The sequence below is a fragment of the Cnephaeus nilssonii genome (genome assembly GCF_951640355.1).
Source record: "Cnephaeus nilssonii genome assembly, chromosome: 1".
Lineage (NCBI taxonomy): Eukaryota > Metazoa > Chordata > Mammalia > Chiroptera > Vespertilionidae > Cnephaeus > Cnephaeus nilssonii.
Window position 1 is genome coordinate 69,944,555 of NC_137072.1, and position 25,358 is coordinate 69,969,912.

General features: G+C 45.8%; 1 protein-coding gene across 8 annotated transcripts in view; it reads right to left on the minus strand.

Annotated features, from left to right (window-relative positions):
- Nucleotides 1-5,637: 5,637 nt before the first annotated feature.
- SHROOM3 (shroom family member 3) overlaps nucleotides 5,638-25,358 on the minus strand; it is a 159,760-nt gene continuing 140,039 nt past the window's right edge. For all 8 annotated transcript variants that reach the window (XM_079769569.1, XM_079769564.1, XM_079769565.1 and 5 more), the window contains 3 exons: nucleotides 23,419-23,569; nucleotides 11,243-11,515; nucleotides 5,638-6,630 (listed from right to left, as the gene is read on the minus strand). In XM_079769569.1, coding sequence (XP_079625695.1) covers nucleotides 6,262-6,630; nucleotides 11,243-11,515; nucleotides 23,419-23,569 — 793 coding nt within the window. In that variant the 3' untranslated portion in view covers nucleotides 5,638-6,261. The remainder of the gene's footprint in view (nucleotides 6,631-11,242; nucleotides 11,516-23,418; nucleotides 23,570-25,358) is intronic.

Genomic DNA, 25,358 nt, shown 5'->3' on the forward strand with positions numbered 1-25,358 from the left:
AGGGGGAAAGGGTCCCACTGAGTTCCTTTTCCCTATGGCTTATAAAGGCTGCAGATCCTGGTGCCTTGATATCCCCTCTGATTGGTCACTATTCCCTTAGACTGGTTACTATAGTAACTCCTGAGCTCAAAGGTCCAAGGTTCTCCCCCGCCCCCTTCCTTATTGTTTTCCTATTCCTCTTGGGCTTTGTTCCTCTCCTTCTGGATGAAGGGCTTGCTTCTCTTTATTTTGTAAATATAGACCTTTTGCTGTTCCCAGCTCCCTCATTCTATGGAAATGTACCTGTTGCAGCTTTTCAGCTTCCCTATTCTATGGAAATATACCTTCTGTTGCTCTGCAGCCCTGTGCTTCCTCGATGGTCCCCTTAATTTCCAAAATTTCTAAAATTTCCTAAAACCTGTCTTTTTCACCTCCCAAAATTTCTGTTTCATAAGTAAGTTGTGCTCTTGATAGACACTATTTTTTCCTTATTGAGAAATTGTTCTTATAGAATCAGCAACTACAAAATCTTTATGATACCAGAAGATAATAATGCTAGGGTAATAATCTAGTAGCATAAATCTGTGCCAGTTATCAATTACTAGAGGCCCGGTGCATGAAATTCGTGCACTGGAGGTAGTGTGTGTGTGTGGGGGGAGGTTCCTCAGCCTGGCCTGTGCCCTCTCGCAGTCTGGGACCCCTCAGGGGATATCCGCCTGCCTGCTTGTTGCTCCCTACCGTTCCCTACAGGGAGCGGGCCTAAGCCGGCAGGTGGACATCCCTCTTGCAGTGCAGGACCCCTTGCTCCTTACCGCCTGCCTGCTTGCTGCTCCCTACCGCTCGGCTCGCTGCTCCTTAGCGCTGCTGCGGAGGCTCCTGCCACCGCCGGTGCACTCACCAGCGGTGAGCCCGGCTTCTGGCTGAGCGGCACTCCCCCTGTGGGAGCGCATTGACCACCAGGGGGCAGCTCCTGCATTGAGCGTCTGCCCACTGATGGTCAGTTCATAGCGACCAGTCATTCCACCGTTTGGTTGATTTGCATATTAGGGTTTTATTATATAGGATTGCCTCTTAGACCCACAGTTGCCCTTCACTATTTCTCCTTTGTAGTGAGCATGTGAAGGTTTCTCGGTAGAGGGCGCTAGAGGGGCAAGAGGGAGGAAAGGACTATCTTGCTGTTTTGGCTGCTGCCTGGTGCAGAAATGGTGTGGATGTGGGGAGTCTAAGGGAGTTCGGCCCCAAGCACAGATTTCCCTGATAGGAGGAAATAACCTTCTCTCAGTCCTGCAGACTAGAAACCCACACCCTGATGGATTCCTGTTTGCATAAGTGCCCCAAAGGCATCTGACAACACCTGTTCGCTAAGCAAAGATCACCTGCAACTCCAAGGGTTTCCACCGAGCAGCCACCTTCTGCAGGCCCCCACTCCCCGTGCAGGTCCATGTGGTTGGTTGCTGAGTGCACCGATTGCACTTTGGGGGGTTGCTTTCTGCTTGCCCAGGGACTGAGACCAGCGCTGGCCTGGGCAAATCCAGAAACGTCTGTTGCCAGTGGGCTGAGTTCTCGAGGTCTAAACTCAGCCTTGGCAGAGGCTCCTTTCCAAGCCGGTCTTTCCTAGGTACTCTCCTTGGGGTCCAGGGGGTCATATCCAATTCCTCATAGCCCATAGCACTCCTGGGTCAGGATGTAATCATTCTTCATATTAAATGTCTCTTGTTCAACCCACCGTGTATGGCAATGGCAAAATGGACGTTTTAGCAAGAAATGCAGCTGTTTTCCCCGTATAGATGATTGCCCTGACCGGTTTGGCTCAGTGGATAGAACGTCGGCCTGCAGACTCAAGGGTCCCGGGTTCGATTCCAGTCAAGGGCATGTACCTTGGTTGTGGGCACATACCCAGTAGGGAGTGTGCAGGAGGCAGCTGATCAATGTTCACCGATGTTTCTAACTCTCTATCCCTCTCCCTTCCTCTCTGTAAAAAATCAATAAAATATATATATATATATATATATATATATATATATATATATATATTAAAAAAAAAAAAAAGGAATTTATAGAATGAAGTAGGAATACCTGAGCCAGTTTCTTCACTCACAACGTTTTCCTTGTCTAATTTTGATGGTAGGGTTTTGAAATTGGACGATAGCTCCTTTCACTTTCTCAAAGGAAAGTAACACATTTTTGTTTCATCAGGTAGGCTGTTCAATCCACGCCAAGAGAGGTTCTAACTCACCTGTAGCATGAGGCTTGTGAGGAAGCACCAAACATCTGAGCAGGGCCCCCACGGAAAAGTCGGTCGTGATTTCAGATTAGTGCAAGCATCATGAACTTCAGAAAGTATGAGAACTTCAAATCACTGACATCTATTCATTCCTTTTGAGGAAAAATAATTAGTGCAGTTGAGCCTGAATGAACATTTAGCTTGTTTAAGTTTACAACAGATCTAGGACGGAGCAGTGGAAATAACCCCTATCACAGTCTTGGGGATTATATGAAAGTGGTGGGAACAATAATAACTCATAATGTAGTTAATGAGAGTAAACCTGACAGGGCTTTGAATTCTGGATTAGCACATACATTCACGTTAGTCTTATTGTGATCATAACAACAGGAACTATACAAGTGACTGGTGTCAGTGGCTCTCAACTGTGAAGACACAGATTCCCAGCCTCCTGGGTTGTGTCCCAGCCGCTGGCATTGCTAACGTGCATTCTGTGATTCTGATACAGAATATCTTGCCTGCACTTTGGGAAACCATGATGCAGTGTCTGAATGAACATCCATAAAAGGGAGGTTTATTTAGAATAATAAGACTTCCTATGTCTCTTTCTGATACCAACATGGTTTTTTATCATTTTGTCCCATGCTTCATCTCAGAGTGAAGGCAGCCGTGAGTACCTTGTCTCTAATAGACTGTTTCTATGTACTAGTAGAGTGGCCCTTCACATCCTCCTGATCTCTCTATGCATTCCTGGAGATGGAGAGGTCATTTCTGGCTGAAGTTTTTACTTTTTCTTGCCCACTGTAAGGTGAATAAAACTCATGCTGTTCTAACAATGGAAAAAAAAATTCCAACCTAACAGAATAAAATCAATAATATTATGGAAAATTAAACTAAAGAGGAATAAATTTTGGAACCACATAAGAATAAAAAGCGAATATTTTCCTTGGTCTCCAGGTTCTCCACACCCCGCCCCCCCAAACATCTTAGTAAAATATGTTTTTATAAAATACAAATTTAGAGTTTATATTAGGAACAAATGTGACCTAACTTTTAAAATCAGAAGTGATTTTGGATCAGATATTGACAATGGAATACTAGGGACAGTGAGTGGGGTGTCCCAGGCTGGTTTCTCCTCATTTAAGCCCCTCCCTCCTAAAGTCGGCAGAAAGGCACTGATTCTTAGGGGCTGGTTGACCCTAACTTGCTAATCTTCAAGTTTGAAAACCAGCTGTGCGAAATGAAACCTAAAGTGTTCCCCCGGAAGAAAGGAAAATGTGTTTGGTTTTGACAGCATCTCTTGGAGGAACTCAGACGCTTACACATTGGGTCCTCTCTGCATTCTTTGGGGTTAAGCAGCCACCAGTTACAAAGCAGCCTGAGAAAAGGCGGAGTCAACCAACATGCAGCAATGCGCCCAGGAACTTCCCAAGCGGCCCGGGAGGGAGGAGGCCTCCCAATTTTGTTGCAGGACACTGTCCTTCCTTGGGACTTCACAGGTTTTAGTCTCAGCATTTGGATTATTGCAAGGCCATCCCTTCTCCCACCTGACTTCTGATGGGACGTGGTATTTCTGAAATGACCACATTCACAGGGACAGTTATTGACTGTGGACACACATTCTTGATGTCATGTGTGTCCTGAAATCTTGACCGATAACCTGCTCATGGTTGCTCCACTCATGATCTCGGTTGAGAGGATATTGTTGGCAGAAAAAAGGATGGCTTCCATTGCGGATGATTTTAAAAAAAACATAATGGGGAAAGAATACAAAATAGGAAAGGGAGAAAGAATAGGCTTATTTTCTAGCTGAAGGCATTTAGAGGTTAACAGTGAAAATTAAGTTAGTGGTTTCTTCTCATCAGAGCACAGAGGTCAAGTCCTGTGACAATAAATATCACACCCACCGAAGAATTCGACTTCAGAGTTGTACTTGGTCCCTCACTCACTTCATGTGCCAACTGAACAACATTTCAGTGGAGCGAAAGAAGAGAGGATATCCAGGAGGGTCACAGGCTTTCAGGGGCTCCTGGCATGCACCGGTTCCTCTACCATGGGTCACTAAGTTTGACACGTATACATTAGAAAAGTGACGGGGAAAGATTGATTGCAAAATGTTCCCAGTCAAATCCTTAAGTAGAGTAATTTTGAGGAGTGTTGGGAATTAGGAGCCCTGGGTCCCTACAGGCAATTACACTAAGAAGAGCGGAAGACTGACTGGCTGGCTTCAACCTGGCCTGCCTGGCGCAAGGAGCCACTCAGTACCAGCAATTCACGGCGTTGCCAAGTGCGGTGATTTGAGGCTCCTGTGTTGGCCTAAGTCTGATGAAACATCAGGTAGATGGACTGTTTTCTCTACTTCAAAATGACCGTGCGGAGTGGCTGCTGAATGCTGTCACTGGTCCCACTGATTCTCTGGGAAATGGGAGCTGTGGGTGTAAGAGAAGCTTTCAAAACGTTCCTGGGAAACCAAGGTGCTGTCTTACTGGGTGAGTCCGTGCATAACCTCCAAACAGCAGAGCAACAGCGTGGGTCGATGGCTCCACGGGGTGGCCCACTGGCTCTAAGTTCATCAAAAGACATCTCTATTGGGGACCAAAACTGCAGTTTAGAAATTTTAAACCAGAAGGTAAGTTTTACCCAGTGATTAAACATACTAAGGAAAGTTTTACTTCTCCAATCCTCTAGGACTGGCTGCTATAGTACTTGCAGCCCAAATGAGCAGAGGGAGCCACCAGCCACAGGGCAAGCCCATGTGGAAACAACAAAAAACTAAAGCACAGCCTAGGATGCATCACCTGCCAAGTGTTAAGCTGTTGCCATCTACAGCGGCTGTCAACACAGCCAGGCCTCTGGCCCTAGCCTCCTCCCATGGTTCCAGTTTTAATAGACTTAGTTACAGCTTGGGCTCCTGAGTATCCTCTGAGAAGTTATGGAAGCATGAAAGTGCACAATAAATCTTCAGACGCTGAGGGAATTGTTAACGGTGGTTGGTAGGTTTGACATAAAAAAAAAAACCAAACTTTAAAAAACAGCACCATTAAAACAACCTGATAATCTATCTCACTAAATAGGCTGTGGTTAGCCCAAATCCTGTACACGACCGCATGAATTCAGTTTTGAATCATCTTGGTAGCTGACCTCCCTCTTGTCATACAGGCTGGTGAGTTGCTGGCCTTGTTAGTAAAATATGGTTTTATCTCCCCACCAGTGATGACAGGCAGCCCTAGGAAGTGATGCAGTGACCTTACTGCGGGAAGCTGCCTTCCTGGAGGTGTGTGCCTCTGCTGCAGGAGTGGAGTGTGAGGATGGGCCACAGGAGGAACTGGGTTCCCCAGGACTCGGTTTAACACAAGCATGGGAGGTGTACTAGTATTTGTAAAAGTAAAGCAGACAAGTCAAGAGTTTAAGAAAAAACAAGTCTCCACACTCCATGGGTCTTTGGAATTCTTCATTTCATTAAGGTTTCCACAAAATACAAAGCTCCAACAACATAATTGTCTACGTCCACCACAAAACAGAATCAAATAAGTGGTTAGCACACAAACATAATGATCCTTTTTCATTTTTTAAAAATATAAATAACAATGTTCAAGGCTTTACAATTTTCTGCTGTGTGTGTGTTTCTTTAAGGCTTTATGCTGCAGACCCTTCACTAATGAGTCCTTGTACCTGTCGTCAGGAGGCACGGCCCACACTAAGGCAGGTCACTGTGGGCACATTCCTGAGGGCGACACACTCTGATCCCTGTTGCCTAAGCCTGTTGGAAACGAAATCATCAAACACCCTCCAATCAGTTCTCACAGTTTCATTAATTTCCTTTCTATGACAAAGTAATAATAGAAAGGGCTAAGTTCCCAGCAGCATTCAAGCTCTCAGATCAATCATGAAGGGCGAGAAGGGAAATACAGGCTTTTTCCTGGATAGAATCTTTTCCTTTTATCCAGGAAACCCCCCAAAACCCAGAGAGTTTAAACAGTGGTTTGTACTGAAACATTTTTCAGATTAAATAGTGTTGAAAGAAAGGGTGATCTTCCGGCTGGGTGTTGTAGAAGAGGTTAGAGTGGAGAGGTCACCGGTGGGAAGACGCCACCGGAAGTACATCCCCCAAGAGGAGTCATTTCACTCGTGAGGTCCGGGGGCAGCGCCAGGGTGCCCGCCTTGGGGATGAAATCCGCGGGGAGGCTCTCCAGCAGGCACTTGACCTGCTCCTGGCCCAGTTTGATCTTGTCGTCCAGCTTTCGCTGCTCGATGAGGAGTGTTGACTTCATTTTCACAAAATGCTGGTAGTCCTGGAGCTGTTCCTCGGAAAGGTAGTTGGCCAGGATGTCCAGCACCACGCGCTCCCTTCGGTCCAGGTTCTCCTTGAGCTCCCGCGCATCCTCGTGCTGCCCCGCCAGGACCTTCCTCTTCTCGCTGAGAGAGCTCTGCCGGGGCAAAATGAGCAGATGAGCTAAGGGCAAGGGACGGAGGGAAACAGCCGAACTGCCCACAGGGACACCCTGTGTGCAGGTTTCTCTCTCAATGATCACTCTAAATTAAGGAGATTTAATGTTTTTGAAAATCAGCTTAGTACCCTTCGATTGGGTATCCATGGTTCTCTAACTTGTGAAGCCACGTGGCAGCTTTGACAGAGATTACCTTAAATTGGCTGGGGTACTGACCTGACTTGAGGCTTGTATACTTAAAAGCACAATCAGTAATTTCACTTACATGAGGTTCTTAGGAGAGTCAAAATCAGGGAGACAAAAAGTAGAATGATGGTTGCCAAGGACTAGGAGGTGCGGAAACAGGGAATTATGGTTTAACGAGTACAGAGTGTGTTTTGCAAGATGAAAGAGTTCTGGAAATGGATGCACAACAATATGAATGCATTAAATGTTACTGAATTAGGTACTTTTAAAATGGTTAAGATGGCAAGTTTTATGTGTAGTTTACAACAATAAAAAAATTGAAAAGGAAAAGGCCAAACATCAAATATTTCTGTTGGTAGTGGTTTTCCAAGTGTGGACCAGCAGCAGCTAACCTGGGCATCTGTTAGAAATGCAAATTTGCAGGCCCCATTTCACCTACTGGGGGTGGGGCCCAGAAGTCTGTGGTTCAACAAGCCTTCTAGGTGATTCTTTTGCGGCTAAAGTTTGAGATCCTCTGTCCCAATCCATAGCCAACAATGAGAACATCCCATTTATCACCTTTAAAGAAATCAGTTTCCATGTTCTAGGTTTCTTTCACTCCTCTGAACCTAGCATGCTAGAAATTCTATTTAATAATAATGGCAATTTCATATTCTGAGAGTTTCTTATACAAACTGAACGGTAAGGTAACATGTTATCTTTAGGGCTAATGTACGTTATGAAACATTTTAATATGTATGTGCTTTTACTCATCATGCTGACATATAATGAATGTCATTAGCCTATTTTAACATAATTGTGTCTAGGGGGAAAAGTGCAAAATTATAGATTTTTCTTACAAATGTCTCCATTTTAAAGGCTTCTTGCACCTAATCAGAAAAACACACCTAAAAATCCTCCTTCCTGATTCTGAATGAAGACACCTTTCAAAATACTGGAGAGATATGTTAAAAATTGAAAACCTCTTCCTCACCTTAAAAAAAAAAAACCGAAATATTTTAAACACCAGAAATTCATAGAGAATGATGTAATACCTGTGTACATTAACAGTGCCAAATCTCACCATGAACACTTTTCATATTTGCTCCTGATTTAAAAGTTAGGTTCAGTTGAAGCCTTACACATACTTACCCCCGGCCCCATCTTCCCATCCTTCCCCTCTTTGCTATTATCCTGAATTGGGCACTCAGTGAACCACATATTACTCCTTTTCTCATTCCTATTGGTAGTTTTAGTTTCTTAACAAAGACTGATATTGACGTAGTATTTCGCAGGTGAGCAAGCACTTATTTGTATTTGAGAGTGTATGTGTGCATTAAGTGTCGAGTTGAATTCGATTGTAGAATGGCTTCTCTCCCCCTGAGATTGGCTCCAGTTTTCCTATCTCAGAAATCTGCAGCACCCACCCAACTTGTCCAACGGGAAACTGGAAATTACCTTCCGTTCTACCTGCCCTCTCTTGTAACACACCTGCTAATTCAAACTCATTCTCTAACCCCATTACAACTGCCCAAATTAATGGCCTGGAGCCTTCTTGCTAGACTATTAGAATAAGGCTCCCAGCTGTAAGCATCATTCTCACCCCTCCCAGGCTGAGGAAGTCATAAAATTAGTGTATAGCTCTTCCTGGCCAATAGGTTGAAGAGTCCAAAGCCTACAGCATGACACAGAAGGTCCGTGTAACTATTGTCTGCACTGGGTACTGCTTACCCCTCCAGACCCACACTCCTCAGCGCTGCTCTGTGGCTGCATCAACTGGGCTCCCTTGCCTTCTGGGTTTGGCCAATAGGAGTCATGGGGAGAGACTGGAGGATGGGAGAAAGCAAGGGGGGTATTTATCCCTGGCTCTGTCTTTGCCAGGTGGTGGTGGTTGCATTCTTTCCCCAAGGTCTCAGTGCTGTAGGACAGCCACAGCTATAGTTCTGATGAGGACCCCCTTCCTGTTGCTCCTCCAGGTCTAGAGGTAGTAATGGCTTCCCCTCTGATGCTGGCTCTAGGGGCCAGGGAGCTTCATTATCTCTTCTTGGCTGCCATTAATCCTTCCCATACCTTCAATGATGCCTCTTTTTTGTTATTTATTTTATTAGATTCCACATATTAAGTAAAATCATGTGGTATTTGTCTTTCTCTGACTTATTTCACTTGGCAGAATACCCTCTAGATCCATCCATGTTGTCACAGATGGCAATATTTTATTCCTTCTAATGGCTATTGTATGTTAGAATACAGTAACATCTATTGTATATATGTACCACATCTACTTTATTCAATTGTCTTTTGATGGACTCTTAGGTTGTTTCTATATCTTGGCGATTGTAAATAATGCTGCAATGAAGATAAAGGTGCATATTTCTTTTGAATTGTGTTTTGGATTTCGTTGGATAAACACACAGAAGTGGAATGGCTGGGTCATATGTAGTTCTATTTTTAATAACCTATGTATTATTTTCCATAGTGGCTGAATCAATTTACAATCCCACAAAAATGTACAAAGTTTCCCTTTTCTACACATCCTCGCCATATTGATGATAGCCATCTGACAGGTGTGAGATTATATCTCATTGTAGTTTTGATTTGCATTTCTCTGATGATTAGTGATGTTGAGCATCTTTTCATATGTCTATTGGCTATCTGGATGCCCTCTTTGGAGAAATGTCTATTCAGGTCCTTTGCTCATTTTAAAAATTGAATTGTTTGATTTCTCTTGTGTTCTGAATACCCCTTTAAATTGAGCTATCCAATAAAAAAAAAAATCGGGGATCTACTTCCTGTCCAGTCCCTGACTACATACTTTTCTATTTTCAATAATAATTTACTATTTTAAAAAATGAACCAAGTTATCACTTTATATTCTAGACATAACCATATGCAAATCAGTTTTTGAAGATGCCATGGTCTTTCTTTACTTGGTCTATGACAGTGGTCGGCAAACTGCAGCTCGCGAGCCACATGCGGCTCTTTGGCCCCATGAGTTTTTAGCAAAGGCCAGCTTAGGAGTACCCTAATTAAGTTAATAACAATGTACCTACCTATATAGTTTAAGTTTAAAAAATTTGGCTCTCAAAAGAAATTTCAATCGTTGTACTGTTGATATTTGGCTCAGTTGACTAATGAGTTTGCCGACCACTGGTCTATGATATTCCTTCTAAATCATGAAGCCTTTCCATTCTTACTCTACCTACAAATATGATATGAAATTCTTCTAGACTATTAAGCATCACTTGTGTGAAGTCTTTCCCCGCCTCACCCCACCCGCTGAGGTGTTCTGGGCTCTGACTTGATCGCTGTGCTGCAGCATATTGGATCCATTTGCTGCTTCCTTACTGGTTTTCCTCACTCCATGGCGGTTCCTGCAGGGGGGCGGCCTGTGTTGTAGCCAGTGTTCATGCCTAGCACACACAGCACCTGACACAGGACAGGTTCTCGTTCGCTGTTTGCTGAGTGGGAGGAGGGAGGAAAGGAAAGCCTCTGAGGCAGATCCTATTAGACAATTCCCAGCAGAGGCAGTTCGGGCTCAGCACTCTTCCAGGAGGAGGGCACCCACTGCGGGTGGAGCTGCAGAAAGTTTCTGGATACGCAGTCACATTCCCAACTGCTTACCATCTGGACTTTTTCTAATCTCTTTAAAATCTATTTGGAAAAAAAGACATCTTTCCTTTTAATAAAATATAAATAAACAAACACACACATATTAGGAGAAATAATTAGGAAATCCCTGATAGCATTAAAAGACAGAGAGAGCTGTAGATAGGAGGAGGAGCCAGAGAGCAAGGGAGCTGATGGCTGGAGCACTTACCACCGTGTGTGTGTGTGTGTGTGTGTGTGTGTGTGTGTGTGTACACGTTATAGCTATGTTTATTGTCTGACTTCCCTTGGTAAGTTAGTTCCCTGAGAGCAGGGATCTGATTTGTTCCAAGATTTTCCCAAGTGCCCAGAGCAGTCAGTGGCACACGCTGGACACCCAGCAGACATGTGGTGCACAGATGAGTAGATGAAGGGGTGTGGTGGAGACACTTGGGTGCATCCTCACCGAGGGCTTGTAGCCTCCAGGTGAACTGCAGATTCCCTGGGGCTTAAGCTCATGTTCCTGTGCCCTCTCCGCAACCCCCCGAGTTCTGTTGTCCCTCTCTCTTTCTCTAAGGTCAACCCCCATTAGGAAGGAAGGAAAGAAACTCTGGCACCTGTGTTTTCACGTTCCTAAGTGTTCCCTGAGCCTGCAGTATCAGCTTTACATCTTGGCATGGAACATGCCTCCTCCGTTTCCTGGTTATCTATACTTTGGACTTTCTCCCTGCCCCAAATAGATTGTCATCTTCTTGAGAGAAGGGATCGTGCTTTACTGTACTTCTCTGTGTACATGGGCTCAGAGGGAAAACTTGTTGAACGGAATCGCTAGGCCACCTACCCTTTCTTCTTTACTGGCATCTTCACCAAGACCGCTGAGGACGTTCTCCACGCGGGCCAGGCGCCCCGAGAGGGAGAGCAGCAGGCTGACCACCTTGTCCAAGTCCCCGATGAACATCTTGTACTTGTCAAACTCGTTGGGCTTGCAGAGCTCACTGATCAAAGCCTCCACCTCCTCTCCCAAGGCGTTATTGAGCTTGATGTCCATTAGCAGGCTCCTCTTGGCTTCCTGCAGAGTCTCCAGCTTGTGGGTGAGGCTTCCAATGAGCTCGGCCTGGAACCACAGAGGAGACCCACGGCAAAGGTTAGCCAACCACATCCTGTCTTTTCTTCAAGGCTCACTCTATATGGACTGCCCTCCAACATGAGGGCACAATCAATACTCCTTCCTTTCCCTGACTGTCCACAGCTGTCTTTCTCAGAACCTATGAATCATAACAGGCCAACACTTGATTACACATTGCCCCTTAATGTTTTCCAACAGTGTTATGCTCTGTACAGCTCTGACTTCCCAACTTGTTTATTAAATACTTACTTTTAAAAGTTTTTTTAAAAGACATAATCTAATCTCACTTGATCCTCACAACAATACCATCCAGAAGCAGGTAGGGTAAATATTCTTGTTTTACAAATAGTGAAGCCAAGAGTCAAAGAATTATGGGACTTGCCCAAGATCACCAAGTTGAGTTGAATATTAACCACAGATACCGTTTATAGAGCAATTACTACATGCTAGACACTATATGAGGCACTGTACATGGGTTATCTCATTTATTCTTCCCAACAATTTTGTAGTAAACACTATTTTATCCACACACAATAGGTGAGGAAACTAAGCCTCAGTGAGGTGAAGTGAGGTCTGACACATGTACCAGTAGGTGGGGCAGCTTTGAACACAAATCACCCTGACTTTAGGGGCTCTCGTGGGCAATCATTATACACTAGGGGCCCAGTGCACGAATTCGTACAACTGTGGGCTACGAGGCTGCGGTGGGCGCAGGGGCGGTTCTTGACCCCTCCCCCGTGCCCCTGCCTGGCCCCTCCCGCCGTGGCCCCTGTCCCCTATCTGCCGGAAGCCTTGCTCCCACCACCGCCGCTCCCATGTGCTGACAGCACCGGCCCTGCTCGCACTCGCTGATGGCATGGAGTGATTGGGGCCGGCGCCAGCAGCAGGTGTGAGCAGTGGCTCCTGCCCTGATCGCCCCTCAGGAGCAGGGAGAGGTGGAGAAGCCCTCAGGGGTGATTGGGGCCAGCAGCTGCCACTCGCAGCAGCTCCAGCACCGACTGCAGGTGTGAGTGGGGGCCAGCGCCGGCAATGGGTGTGAGCTGCAGCTCTGGCAGTGGGTGCGAGCAGGGCCATCACCGGCAGCAGGTGCGAGGCAGCTGCCAGCCCCGATTGCCCCTCAGGAGCAGGGGGAGGTGGAGAAGCGCTGAGGGGCGATTGGGGCTGGCAGCCGCCACTCGCACCTGCTGACAGTGCCGAGTTATCGGGGTTGGCACAGGCGCCAGCAGCGGGTGTGAGTGGCAGCTCCGGTGTCAGCAGCGGGTGTGAGCGCCAGGTGGGACTGCGGCATGCGGGAGTAAAGAGTTTTCAGTAACCAGCAGAGGCTCGCCCCAATGACAGCGACCGGTGCCCTTCCTTGGTCTGGCGCCCCCGCTCCACCATCCCGCTGCAGCTGATGCCCGCCATGTTCTGCGCTCTGCCGCCTGCTGCCGAAGCCTGCCCTGTTCTGTGCGTGCTCCCTGGTGGTCAGCGCACATCATAGTGACTGGTTATGTGGTTGTTCAGCTGTTCCACTGTTTGATCTATTTGCATATTAGCCTTTTATTATAAGGACTAGAGGCCCGGTGCACGAAATTTGTGTGTGTGTGGGGGGGCGGTTCCCCTCTCAGCCCAGCCTGCACCCTCTCCAATCCGGGACCCCTCGGGGGATGTCCGACTACTGGTTTAGCCCCAATCCTGGGGATCGGGCCTAAACCGGCAGTCGGACATCCCTCTCACAATCCGAGAACACTGGTTCCTAACTGCTCATCTGCCTGCCTGCCTGATCGCCCCTAACTGCCCCCCCTCCCCGCTGGCCTGGTCGCCCCTCACTACTCTCCTCTGCCAGCCTGGTTGCCCCTCACTGCCCCCCCCACCCCCGCCGGCCTGGTTGCCCCCAACTGCCCCTCTTGCGGGCCTGGTCGCCCCACGCAGCCTGCTGCTCAGTCGTTTGGTCGCCCCTCACTAACCCCCCTGCCGGCCTGGTTGCCCCACGCAGCCTGTTCGGTCATTAGTTTGGTTGCGATGGTCACTTAGGCTTTTATATATATAGATGATACGCACATGAGACCAACACCAGAATTCAGTTCCTTGTGCTTTCCATTGCACCCCCACTGACTCCATTTACTAGAGCCATGTAATTTGCCACCTTAATTGCTACACATATAAAACAGAGTTACACAAATAGCCAATATATTTAATTGAAGGGATAAAGTAAAGGTCTTAGTGGTTTCAAGCTTGACTTCATTTATTTGAAGTGTCTACTATTTCTTTGAGGCAAGAGAAATTAAACTCCATGGCTTTTGATTCTTTTACTTTTCTCTTAGCCTGAGGTAGCCAGATGGAAAAAGGACATAATCTTTTGGGATTAAAGCCTATTTCTTTATCATTAAAAAGGTTTCAGCTCAAGTGTGTGTGTGTGTGTGTGGTGTAGTTTCAGTTGGAAACTTGGTACAGAATGGTCACAATTTCTATGTCAGAGTAAATCTTCATTTTAAAAGAAGGGAAAAGTCTGACTGGCATGGCTCATTGGTTGAATGTCAACCTATGAACCAGCAGGTCATGGTTCGATTCCTGGTCAGGGCACATGCCCAGGTTTTGGGCTCAATCCCCAGTATGGGCATGCAGGAGGCAACTGATCAATGATTCTCTCTCATCATTGATGTTTCTATCTCTCCTTCTCCCTTCCAATCTGAAATCAATAAACACATATTTAAAAAAAAAAGAAAGGGAAAAAATAGAAATAGTTTTGACCAGCAGAATTAAAGGATACTGATGACTTTCTGTATTATTTCTTCAACCTCAGCAGCAGAGGATACAACAATCACAATGATAAAGGGGAGTATTTATTTCTACACAATCTGCCCATCTTGGAGTTGGACCATGAGATATACTTCAATCCTAAGTCAGGTTCATAATGTTCTTGAAATGTCCAAGTTCTGGGTGACATCCTATTGTCTTATCAACATCCTATCCCAGGGGCTGAAGGATAATTAAATATTATCTGGCCCTGACCAGGTGTCTCAACTGGTTGGAGCATCATCCTGTACACCAAAAAGCTTCTTGCGGGTTTGATTCCTGGTTGGGAAGCAAATGATCTATGTTTCTTTCTCTCTTTCTCCCCTTTCCTCTCTAAAATCAATAAACATATCCTCGGGTAAGGATTAAAAAACATTCCCATCTGCTGTACCCTCTCATCATGGGTTATAATCTCAGAATTCCTCAAGCTATTTCAGTAAGACAAAGTCAATGCAAAAGACAATTTCAGCAATGGAAAACTATGTGTATACTAGAGGCCCAGTGCACGGATTCGTGCACCGGTGGGGTCCCTTGGCCTGGCCTACGGGGATCGGGCCGAAACCAGCTCTCTGACATCCCCCGAGGGGTCCCAGATTGCAAGAGGGCAGTTCTCGGGTGACGAATCCCAGAACTGGGCTCCCTCCTCTCTGGTTCCGGGTGTGTCACACGAGAACCACTGCTGCCAAGTCACTGCAGCTCTGCAGCTCCTGTATTGAGCGTCTGCCCCCTGGTGGTCATTGCGTGTCACAGCTACCGGTCAGTCGGTCACTTAGGCTTTTATATATATATAGATATGGATGTTACATTCCTCAACTAAAGAGTCACAGCCCAGCCGAAACCGGTTTGGCTCAGTGGATAGAGCATTGGCCTGCGGACTCAAGGGTCCCAGGTTCGATTCCGGTCAAGGGCATGTACCTTGGTTGCGGGCACATCCCCAGTAGGGGGTGTGCAAGAGGCAGCTGATCGATGTTTCTCTCTCATCGATGTTTCTAACTCTCTATCCCTCTCTCTTCCTCTCTGTAAAAAAATCAATAATTAAAAAAAAAAAAAGTCATAGCCCAGAAAAATGCAGGTGGGAGAGCATATTGCTTAGTGTTAATTGCTTAACTTTCCTTATAGTCTCCTAGAAAACTCATTGTTTTCCAAAAAAACAGTTCTGACTGGCAGCTATGGTATTTGCCTGCAAGACAACCTGCTAGGTACCTCCAGCAAACCTCCCAGCAGGATGCTGCGATCCTGCTCTGTGATGTCAGGTCCTGTGATGAGAACAGCAAGGACACGAATGGAAACAGTGGGGAAATAAGCACTGCCTGTACCACCACTCCCCACAGTCCCACGGTCAGGGTTAGGTCGAGTCAAATGTCCTCATCCCTGCTTTCCAGATAGATGACTGAGACCCTGACGTGGACATGAAGTCAGGCCAGGATTCTTTAACCTCTTAGCTTGCATTTCCTAGGCTTGTCACTCTGAATGCCACCAGATGATACTTTCCAAGGGATAACCAGGTTATACCCAAGTCCCAAGAGGTAAACTGAGCAGCAACGTTCCTCTCACTCTAACCAAAGCAAAGGCCTTCTGCTTATTCAAGTGTTTTGCAATCCATTTCAACCTCATCTTGAGAAGTATAGTCTCAAAAAAGGCTTTTACCGAACTAAATAGTGGAAAGAAAAGATAACAGCCTCGTGTTTTTCCTTATATGACTTCCTTTGAAACTACTATTGTGTGTCATTTCTGGAAGGAACTCAAAGCACCTTTATTAATAATTTAATTCATATCATTAAAAAATTCTCATTATGGCTCTGTCGCTGGTATTTTAAGGGACGGTATGCTAATTTTTTAATTTGCAAATGAGCAGAAACCAGTAAGCATAAGTCTGTCCTCACATGTGGGGGTGAGTGGTGAAGACAAGCAAGAACTCTTCCTCTGCGTTTCTCCTGAACGTGGCTCCCACCTTTTTCAGGCTCTTGCAATCTAAGTCGGGCTATAACGTCCTTGAAATATTCTCGTGCTGAAGGGGCAGCCACCAAGTAAGCAGAGCTCAGCGGCAAGGACGGGCCAAAGAAACTGACACAGCTGAACAGCCATCTGCGATCAGGCTCAGTAGTGACATTCAGCGCTTTGGTTTATAAAGGCATCAATGCTGGGCCGAGCCCTACGCCCTCAGAGCTGATTGTACTCCAGGCTTCATGGTATGAGGAAGAGCAGAATGAGATGAAGAGGCCTAGGAGTGGTCCATGGAGGCTTCTTTGGGGAGGACCATTACACGTTTTATGGCACTGTGATTTCTGAAAGCTGTTTGCTGGGACGTAATATGATATACAAGTATGCTAAGCAGTCAATTCAGTCACTTCTGGCCCAAATGTTGCATATTTGAATGGTATTTGAATTTTTTAATTTTACCAAGCCCTTAAAATATGGACATTTGGATTTTAAAATGCAGTTAAAAGGGATTTGAGTAACTGAAGGCAACAAGGGAAAGTTGGCTATACTAAATAGCCATTTCTTTGCCAGGCAGATAGATCTCTTCCAAAAAAACCTACCAACTTCCTGCAGAATTCACTGGAGAGGGAGAAGAGGTATTTTGGGTGTTTTTTTTTTTTTAAACAACATACTAGTCTCTTGGGAGCTACCGATTTGCAAAAATCACTGGCATTTATCCACTTCTCATCTGGGATAAACTTACCTCGACCTGTGTGAGGTGCTATTTATAAGGGTTCTTTCTCTAAACATAGTTTAGCAGGCCCTCCCTTCCTCCTCACCATCTGCACACAGCAATCCTACTGGGCCCTGTCCCATCTCCTTCCTGCTCCAGGGAAAACATGGACCCGGCGTCAGGAGACTGGCTGTGACAGAAAAGTCACCATCAGGCGTCGACTGACCTTCTGGGTCTGAGCCTTCTCATCTCACCACAGCAAGGGGATAATAAGACCTGCCTAAAACTAGTAATAAATAATGTTTCAGTACTGAACCCCTTCTCTGTGCCAGGCACTGTTTAAGTGTTTTACTAGTCCATTGCCACCCCCAACCACCTGATGGGAGAGATACTGTTGTTATCCAGGTTTTACTTCTTTAACTTGCCCAAGCTCATGTGGCTAGGAAGTGCCAGCGCCGGGCTTAAACCCAGGCCCTCTGGCTCAGCGTTCAGGCTTTTAATCACTGCATTAAAATAGCTGATAGGAGTATTATGAAGCTCCCATCAAATAAAGCTTGTACAAGCACTCTGGAAAATGTAAAGTATTGTACCCATGCTGGGTATTTGTGAGAGTGTGAGTGTGAGTGTGCTATTGTACACATGCTGGGTATTTGTGAGAGTGTGACTGTGAGTGTGCTATTGTACACATGCTGGGTATTTGTGAGAGTGTGAGTGTGCTACCATTAACATTAGGCAACACTTTGAAGAGCACACGCTACTCATTTTAGGGAGATGCCTCTAGGGCAGGGGTGGGGGGCATCCAGGCTACGACACCACTCATGAAATCATTTGGTCTGGCCCTGGCAAGGATTAGTTAGGGGTGAGTTAATTAAATGTTTGACCAAATATAGCAGGCTAATTTTTACGTTGCTAATTTTGTATGGCAAATGGTGTTAAAAATATCCAGATGGCCTTTGGCAGAAAAAAAGGTTCCCACCCCTGCTCCATCCCCCCACCCTCCCCAGCTTCACCTTCTGTTCCGAGAACTGGTGCTGAGTGTTGCCAATATGTCATTATAGACACAGCTGGCCTCTGCTGATTGACCGTCTTCCTCTCAAACAAGAGTAACTCAGGACTCCTAGCCACGGAGTGGGGGGGGGGGGGGGGGGGGGAGGGGGAAGAAGGGAGGGTGGGGATTCAGGGGCAGCGAATTCAGGCCCTTGCTAGTAAAAACTGGGGAGGATCCAGGCAGCAGCGCTGGGCTGTTTTCTTAGCTGAACTTCCCCCAGAGAAGTCAGGGGCCGTTTATGTCCTGGTGACAGAAATGGAATCAAACCTCCTCTCCAGTGGTGTGACCCATCAGAGCAGAAAGGTCCTGGGGCACCCGCCTGCATACAGAGGTCCTCTGTCAAGAGCGGCTCTTCACCATTTCCTTTCGGGAAGGCTGGTGCCAGGAAGGTGTCCCATTCACTTAGCATGGTCTCTTGGTATCGGGAAGTTTTGATACACAAGAAACAGTATTTCTTTAAATTCAACGAAGCTCATTCTCCTCCCTCCCTAAATGACCTTCCCGCTTTTCCTATTTCAGTCATGACACTCAACCTCGGCCAGGAACGTGGGAGGCATCCTCGGCCCTCGCCTCTCTTCCGTGCTTCACGTCTAATCTGGTACTGGTTTTGTTTTACTTACTTTTTCAGTCCATCTGTTTCTCACTGCTTCTACTGCGTTGCCCTTAGACCTGTGCCGCCACTCCCTGGACGGCTGTGACACCCTCCCTACCGCCCTCGCTTCCGCCTCACACAGCTGCTGCAATGCAGGTTTATGCAGATCTCCCGGCTGATAAACCTGGGGTGGGGGGGCGGGCGACTCTCGATGCTGGCCAAGATGGCATAAACCCACGGAAGCCGCTCTCCCGGCTTCCCGCAGCCAGCGTCCCTAGGTGCAGAAGAGGGCTCTGTACAGTGAGCTATGGCAGTGACCCAGAGGGCAGCCAGCCTCGAAGTATATCCATAATGGGGGTGAGTCTATGTTCGCCCTCTGACCTGAGGATAGCCCCCAGGCAGAACTACACAGACAGTGTGGCAGCAAAAACCCCAGGAAAAGCCCTGCCTTTAAAACCAGAGGACGAGAAACAGGGTTCCTGTTTCGAACCCCCGTCTCTCTTTTTTTCCCCCTCGCCCTGCCCCCACCACAGGCGACTCCAGGTAAACAGAGCTGCACGGTGCAGGGGAGGCTCCTGCATTTAAACTCCGAGGAAAACCCTTCTCTCTGTCAGAGCAACTGGGAAAAGGACCCGTGGTCCAAAGAGCACGAGGGGAGTCCTCACTACCTTTTCTCTCTCTTGTTGAGGGCGGCCCCAGCAGTGCAGAACGGTACAGCGCACAGGGGGCTGAAACTTGTTGCTAGAACTTACCTTTCTATAGAACCATGAGAACGCGTCTTTCTGGCCAGATGCCCAGGAAAAGGGGCTGCTGGGAGCCAGAGAGTGGGGTGGGGGGTGGGGGGACACTGAACAGTTGAGAGCTGGAAAAGATCCCGTATTTGTGCAGAACTGACGTAAGTCCTAGGCTCACCCTCAAGCTGCACGTGTGTGGGACAGACCCACAGCCGCACAGCAAAGACTTTGAGACTGGAATGTGGTAGAAACAGCTGCCCAAGTCCCAGGCTAAGCCCTGAACGGTTCACGTGTGGGACACAGCAAAGTCTCTGAACCACCACCCAGAGGTGGGATACAACTGGTAGTCAACATTTTCCAGGGGATTTTAACAGAACCCCGAGTCCCACAGCATAATACTCAAAATGTCCAGAATACAATACAAAATCGCCCAATATAAAAAGAACCGATGAAATGTGAGCAATTCAGGGGGAGATAATCAACAGGCACTAACACCAAGAATAACCCCAATGCTGGGATTATTACCAAAGCCTTTAAAATACTTTTTATAACTATGTGCCATGATAAAAGCAAGCACCCATGACATGAAAAGAAGGCAGAAGTTCTCAGCAAAGATACAGACACTACAAGAAACTAACATAAATATAAATACAAATTTTAGTATTGAAAACTATATTTGAAATTAAAAAAAGAAATCACTCACAGAATGGAGACAGGCAAGTCAGTGAATTTGAAGATAGACTAATAGAAATTATCCAACCAAAAGAAGTGACAGAAAACAGATTGAACAACAACAAAAAAAAACCCAGAGCTTCAGGGACCTGTGGGACAATATCAAAAGGTCTAACATTTGTGCCGTGTCACCGGACTCCCAAAAAGAGAAGAGGAAGATTAGCACACAAAACATATTTGAAGACATAATGGCTGAAAACGTCCTACATTTGGTGAAGGACATACATTTATATAATCAAGAAGCTCAGCAAACCCACACAGGATAAACCAAAGAAAACCAGGCCCATCCACATCATAATCAAACTGCTGAAAATCAAAAATAAAGAAAAATTTTAAAGTAGCCGGAGAAAAACAACACATTGCATATGAGAGGAACGAGTATTTAAATGACGGCATTTCTCATCAGAGACCGTGGAAGGAAGAAGAAAGTGGAGCAACAATTCTAAAATGCTGGAAGAAAAGGATCAGGCAGCCCAGAATCCCTGTGAAAATATCCTTCAGGAACGACAGCGGAATTCTCAGATGAAGGAAAAGGAAAAGAAGGTGTCACCAGCAGACCCATTCTGAAGAAACGCCAGGGGAGCTTTTCAGGCTGAAAGGATGACAGAGCAGAGGGAAGCTTGGGGCTTCAAGACTGAAGGAAGAGGAACGGAACCGGGCAGCTGAGAACCATCTGGGTCACCACTGATCTCTTGGGGAAAGCCAATTCCGGGGAACAACAGATTCTTTTCGCCTTTTGAAATTTTCCATTAAGTCTCTAAGCCAAAACCTTTTGCCTTCAGAATCAAGAATCATGGGCTCTGCTCAAGCAGATTTTTGCCAATAGATATGACAGGGTTTAGCCAAGGAGTTGGTATCAAACTGTCTTTAGTTTTTATGTATATCAGAAGTTCAGACAATGAAAGTGTTTCATATTTTAAGTAACACTTATATTTACTTGGAATATTATAATTCATCATCTAGGCTGGATATATAAATAGAAAATATATTAAAATGGAATTTAAAATGCTAATTTCAATCATTGTTAGAAAAGCTTGTAAATCAGGAGGAGAATTGCACTTCCAACTTTATGCTGAACGTATTAATAGATGTTTTCAACATCATGTCAAGTTCACATATTTTCTCTTTACAAGTCAGATATGCACAGGGATGTCCAGGGGCCTGGCTGGCTGCCCAGTGTGGTGGTGGTGGGGGGGGTTTTGGGGGAGGGGGATGTAAGTACCACTAACAAAAATTCTATTACACATTCATAAACTTGTAGTTCATCAAAACAAACAAAAAACTCTCCAAGGTTTCTCCATTGCTGAAGGCAGAAATCGAACCCTTCAGCATTTCACACAAAGCCCCTGGTGACCATGAGGTGGCTCCTGGGGATCCTCCCAGCCTCGTCTCCTGCTGTCTGTGGTCCTCCTTTATTTTCTAAATTTGGTCATTTCTAATTTAGTCACTTTTTAAAAAATATGTTTTCATTGATTTCAGAGAGTTAGGGAGAGGGAGAGATAGAAACATCAATGATGACTGAGAATCATTGATCAGCTGCTTCCTGCATGCCCCCTACTCATGATTGAGCCCAAAACCTGCGCAGGTGCCCTGACTGAGAATTGAATCATGACCCCACTGGTTCATAGAAGGATGCTCATCCACTGAGCCTCACCGGGTGGGCTAGTCACTTTGTTTTACATTCCAAAATACCAAGCTACCAGAAGTTCCTTTCTTCAAGACACACACTCCTTATGTTTTTCCACACCTCTAGGTCTTTCCCCACCCCATTCCCTTTGTCTTGTCTGACTCATTCCAATTACTTCAGTATAAAATGTGACAATACAGTTTTGTGAAAATAAAGATAATATAGCAGTATGTAAAAAAAAAAAGCTCACACCTAGAATATAAGAAGTACTCAATAAATGGCATATAATGTTATTTCCCATGAGGAATAATCCACTCTTCCTTCATATACTCAGTCCAAAAATACTTTGTGCCACATAATCCTCAGAATGAGGGGGTGATAATAAAGTGATGACAAAGAGGTTAAAAATCAAATTGAGATGTGGAGGGCAAAGCAATGAGTAATATGCCACACTGCTATGGTAAAGCAGGGTATATCTACATGAAAAAAATAAGAAAAGTAAAATGTTCTGTTATTTAAAGATGTCATGGCAGCCTGATACCTGTAATAGGGTTTCTATAGCTCCCTCTCTGGGATAAACCTAGACAGAGCAGAGCAAGGTGGGTTCCCCACTCAGAGGACCCATTCAATGGGGCGCTCAGCAGCACTGAGGTAGGGATGTGAGGTGTGCTATGAAGCAGATGTTTCAAAGGAAAAACCCTGGGCTGGGAGAGAGTGTGTTACCACGGTGGCTGCCTCAGCAAGTCAGCCCTGGCGCTGTGAGCCCCCTGAGCTGGAGCAGGAGGGAGAAGACCACTGAAGGAGGTGCTTCTAAACCCCTAAGACTTCCTGCCCCCCCAACTTCCTGCTCCCAGGGTCTGTATCCTGTGGTCTCATTCCAGTACATAAACACGAGGGCTTAGGACACATATTCTAAAATAAATGAATGGAATCACATGAGAAAGTTTCTCCTAGAATTGGTACCACTGAACCATTTACATTCCAGACTCAGCGAGAGGCAAGCCTTAACAAAGAGTCCTTTTCAGCACGCGGGCCTGAGCTGAGGGCCGTGAGCACAGGGTCAGGCAGCCCCTCTGGGCTGCAGGGACAGGGGAGTGGCAGGAACTCCTCCCCTGTAGGCACAGGCCAGCTTAGATCTCCATGGCCTTGAGGAAGACAGCAGCAGTGTGGTCACTTTAAAAACGTTAGCAATGAAAATTTCTGTAAGAGTATCAAATGCTAACAGCTATATTCCAATACTGTGCCTTCAAGTTATTATTCACTGGGGATATGGCAAAGAGAGCTGGGGAATTTAAAGATTAACATTACCTTTTCCAAAGGGTCTTTTCATGATCCAGTCTCTCTTTCCTTAACATTTCTAGATTTTCTAGTTTTCCTTTTGCGCGTGAATCACGAATGGAAGTTACACAGGCCTTGAGAACAGTGTGGTGGTCTCTGTGCTGGGTGAGGAGGCCGGGGACCTGGGGTCTAGTCCCAGCTATGAGACCTTCAGGAAATAACTAATTGCCACTAACCTTCACTTCTGTCATTTATAAAAGTGAAAATGACAGGTGAGCTGTGAGGAAATGGCTCAAAGCGCCATGCACGTCCGGGGTCCAATGACGGTTTGGGCGCGATGGGTGACGTGACAGGCCCCTTTCCCTCTTGCCATAAGGGGCGTTACTGAGTAACCCTGCTAGGCCCCTGGCTAGCTTTCTGAAGAAAACAAAACACAGGTCCTGACTCTTTACCTTCTTTTCATTGACATCCACCTGCTCCTCTTCCTCATTCATCTCTTCTGGCATTTGTTTGATTTTGTTCAGAAGCTCAGCCTTGGGAGCCGACACGCTGTAGTAGGCAGGGCAGTTGACCAACATGCCCACTGCTTCCTTGTCTTCACTCCTGGGTCATAAAGAACAAAAAGTAGAGCCATACACAGCACATACCAGCAAGCTTCATTTCACCAGGTCTCTCCCTTCAGACATGTGTAAAAAATCCTATTCAATTACTTCCTGGAAATTAGGATGAACGGACTAGTCAATACTTATTGGTGAGTGATAACCATGTGCAGAGCTCCTGAATCCAGGCAAACTTGGGATGAAAACCACCAAAGGCGGTACTGGGAAGGGAGGAGTGGGAATCAGGCCCGCGGACTGATTGACTCTGGGCAAGTCACTGACCTCTCCGCATGGTTCTCCTTTTGTGATAAATGTAAGACGGATGCTGACGCCCCATTTCACAGAAAGACAGTGGGGAGCCTTTCGATGTGGAAGTATTTTAAGGCTATTGCACGTACCTCAGATTTTAGGTTATTTCCTACTCTTCCAGGCTTACCATTATCTTTCTGATGCATACTATACTTGTTACTTGGAATCTGTCAATGTTCCTTCTCCCTAAGCCTGACATCCTGTATAAGCCCCAGAAATCTGGAGCTTCCTGGTCAATGAATATAAGGTGTGAAATCTACTCACTGATTCCACAGCAGGGGTTTTCAAGGCTGGGGAACAAATGAGGAGCTGAGAAACCTAATACCGAGTGTTCTCTGTTTTACTATAATTAAGCTGCCTCTCAGACTTCCCACTGAATAAATGATTATGGAAGTAGGGTAGGCTCTCTCAGAGAGGTATTTCAGCTATTCAATCCTATGACATTCATGTAACATGTAGACCATCATTTTACTGTGGAATAAAAACCCCCACAAGTCTTTTTTATTAGTTCCCTGCTTGATGGACTATTCCTCTAAGCAATATAATTACATCTAATCCAGTTAATTAAAAAAACAGGAAAAGGGTTTTTTTGATGTGCCTCCTCTTCCCCCGGCTGCCCAGATATATTCATTACATTACAAGTGGGCTTCTCATGCGTTTGATAACTAAACCTCACAATAGATATTTGCAGCCTCACGCACAACAAAGCTATGCTCATTCCCACCAGAAGATGGCACCTGCCATCCTTTGAAATTCCTCCTGCAACAGCCACATGACCATTTCACGTCTAAACTGACTGAGAACATAGGTTCTCAATAACAATGCTGGGAAATGCTAAGGATGTGCTTATACATTACACTGACCTATCTGCAGCAAGTGGTCAGAGAACAGAATGAAGTGACTAGAAGCCCCTCGCTGTGACCTACCACAACCATTCATGGTGAGCTAACTGGCACACCCATCTTTGGGCCCCTCCTGATACCCAGTGCATTGTCTTGCATACTGTAGGTGCTCAGTAAATGTTTGCCAAATACATGACCCTAGATAAGTCAACTTCACCTCAATTCGTTTCTGCCAAATCTGAAAAAGAAGGGATGGACAAGGTGACTGAGTGTTCAGGCCTTGTTATTAGGAAAGCCTCTGATATCGAAGAGCTTGTAAGTACTACATAACTCTTTCTTTCTCCCCCTCCCAACAAAATATGGCATTCTTGTAATTTAGTGAGATCATTTGGAAGTTTCTAAAATGCACATCCAACTTTAGATGAAATGCTCTCTGTGTTCATTTAGTCTGGAAGCACTAACTGTGGAGTTCCAATCTGTCAATTCAGTTTTCATTGGGAATTAAAAAGAAAATAAAACTACTCTAAATCTTTCCCACAGCAGTACTTTAAGGAAATCAAACATGCAAGAAGATATTCAATAACCCAGGAAAAATCAAAAGAATGAAACACAGACTGCTCACGGTCCTTTTGCCCCCTGGAG